Here is a 1,967-nt window from a genome sequence, read left to right as displayed (position 1 = left end):
AGTAAAGATGCATTGGAATATAGATATTTTTATACCCAGGAAGTAGAAACAACCAATGACCTTTCAACTTTCAGACATGCCCAGGCATGTTTGTGGCGGGAAGTCTTGTTGTTTGAGTTGCCGATGATTTAATCCTTTTACCTGCGTCGTAACACGCGTCAAAACAACAGACGCGCTGGAGCCGGTGGACGTGGACATGCTACACGATTACATGAAGGTATTATACGCGTGATCGTAACGATATTTCGTTTGGAACGAACCATTATTCACGGGATCATACATACAGTACAGCTTGCTAGGAATTTTAGGTTTGGAGTATGGATGATATTTTTGAAAATAACAGAAGTATGCATGGCTTATAATCAGGTGCCTTTAACTACTTCTAGTCTGTGTGAACATGGACTTGAGTCAGCCAGACTTGAGTCAGAGAGATGACACGCCGTGCTTCCTGGTGGAGAACTCACAGCAGGAGACCCAGGCTGAGGTAGACTGCAGTGATGGGGAGGACACCATCTTCAGACACAAGATGTTGGCCAGGTTGGGAGCTCTGAGGGACAGCAGCACCAGTCCTATCATGGTCCGTATACGTTTGATATAGTTATTCACCTTGTTGTATCATTACATCCAGTATACGTAGGTACCCATCTCGCTCAGAGTAATTTGGCAGTTGTATATTGTAACATGCTGTTGAAAGGCAACTCTGGATCCTCGAACGGCCCCCCATAATTTTTATGTCCCTTCTGAAAGATGGTGCTCGCAACTCCAACTAGATTGGTAACCCTTTCCGGACCCAGTTTTAGTCCGATAGAACCTGGAGCCCATCTGTATGTGAAGCAGCTACCATCTGAGCTACAGGAACATCCTTATATATATATATAGCATGATCATGCAGCTTTGTAAGTTATATAACAACTGTTAATAGTTATACAGAAAGGGTATCATTTCATGATGCATGTAATGACCACCCATTATTGTAGAAGAGGATATTTGTTTTTTTTAGCTCTATCATTATATGATTATAGTCACCATTTGTATTTTCACATTGAAGTGTCTTAATTACCATAGGAATGTACATAAAACATTACCAAACGAATGAAAACCTGGAGGTTGATCAAACTACACGTACATAAAATTGCAAAGCTAACTAGACACTGGAAGAAACACATTTAATCAAGTAGCTGGTAACAAATCTTGTACCATTTTGATTTCCAACACATGTGAAATGCAGGAAGTAGAGATGATGGCAAATGGACACAAATGCCACATCACCATGGCAACTGGTGGACCAGGACAACAGGGAGGTGGCCAGCATCATGGAGCATCAGGTCAGTTAGTTATATTTTTATAATTTGGTCATCTGCATACGATCATGTTCAGGGAACTAAACTTATGTGTTATAGATTTAGCAAATGTAGGCCATAGAACTGAATGATCAGATGTCAGATGATCAGCAATTTTCATACCTGACAACTTCCACTTGTATAACTATGGAGAAATATTGCAAAGCCCCAAGCATTTAGCCTGAGTACCATCCTCCGAAGTGACCGCTGGCTCACGACTTTCGCTTGCTAACCACGTGGTCACTACAGAGGATGGTACTCAGGCTACCAAGCATTTGCTGAGGTCTTAGATTTGCATAGCCATCCAAAGTTAGAATATCCGATGCTCACTCTTTAATGGTTTTCCTTAATGCCAAACTCCATATTGTCCTTACCAAGAACAGACAATGTCTTTCCACATAGTGTGGCCATTTTGAGTACAGGTTAAACTTTGTATTTTGTTTGTCTGGCGTTGCATGAAATTTTTGTATCTTACTATTTCTTTTATCAGGTCCTCAAGGTGCTGGGCCCTCTGGTAGCCAAGGTGGGGGAGCAGAGGATGATGGGAATGGAGGAGCAGAGCAAGGCGGTGGAGGGGGTGGTGCTGGTGGAGGAAGAGGTAAGAATGAGAAAAACTCATTTTGCTGA

At 42.0% G+C, this 1,967-nt stretch overlaps 1 protein-coding gene across 1 annotated transcript in view; it reads left to right on the top strand.

Annotated features, from left to right (window-relative positions):
• Positions 1-53: 53 nt before the first annotated feature.
• The window catches only part of LOC118432675 (TP53-binding protein 1-like), a gene marked incomplete in the record, with an annotated part of 26,465 nt that continues 24,551 nt past the window's right edge, over positions 54-1,967 (top strand). The window contains 4 exon segments of the mRNA XM_035844293.1: positions 54-217; positions 387-577; positions 1,229-1,325; positions 1,831-1,938. Of these exon segments, the coding sequence (XP_035700186.1) occupies positions 398-577; positions 1,229-1,325; positions 1,831-1,938 (385 nt within the window).

This window comes from Branchiostoma floridae, chromosome 2 (genome assembly GCF_000003815.2).
Source record: "Branchiostoma floridae strain S238N-H82 chromosome 2, Bfl_VNyyK, whole genome shotgun sequence".
Lineage (NCBI taxonomy): Eukaryota > Metazoa > Chordata > Leptocardii > Amphioxiformes > Branchiostomatidae > Branchiostoma > Branchiostoma floridae.
This window is presented reverse-complemented; position numbering and strand designations above follow the sequence as displayed.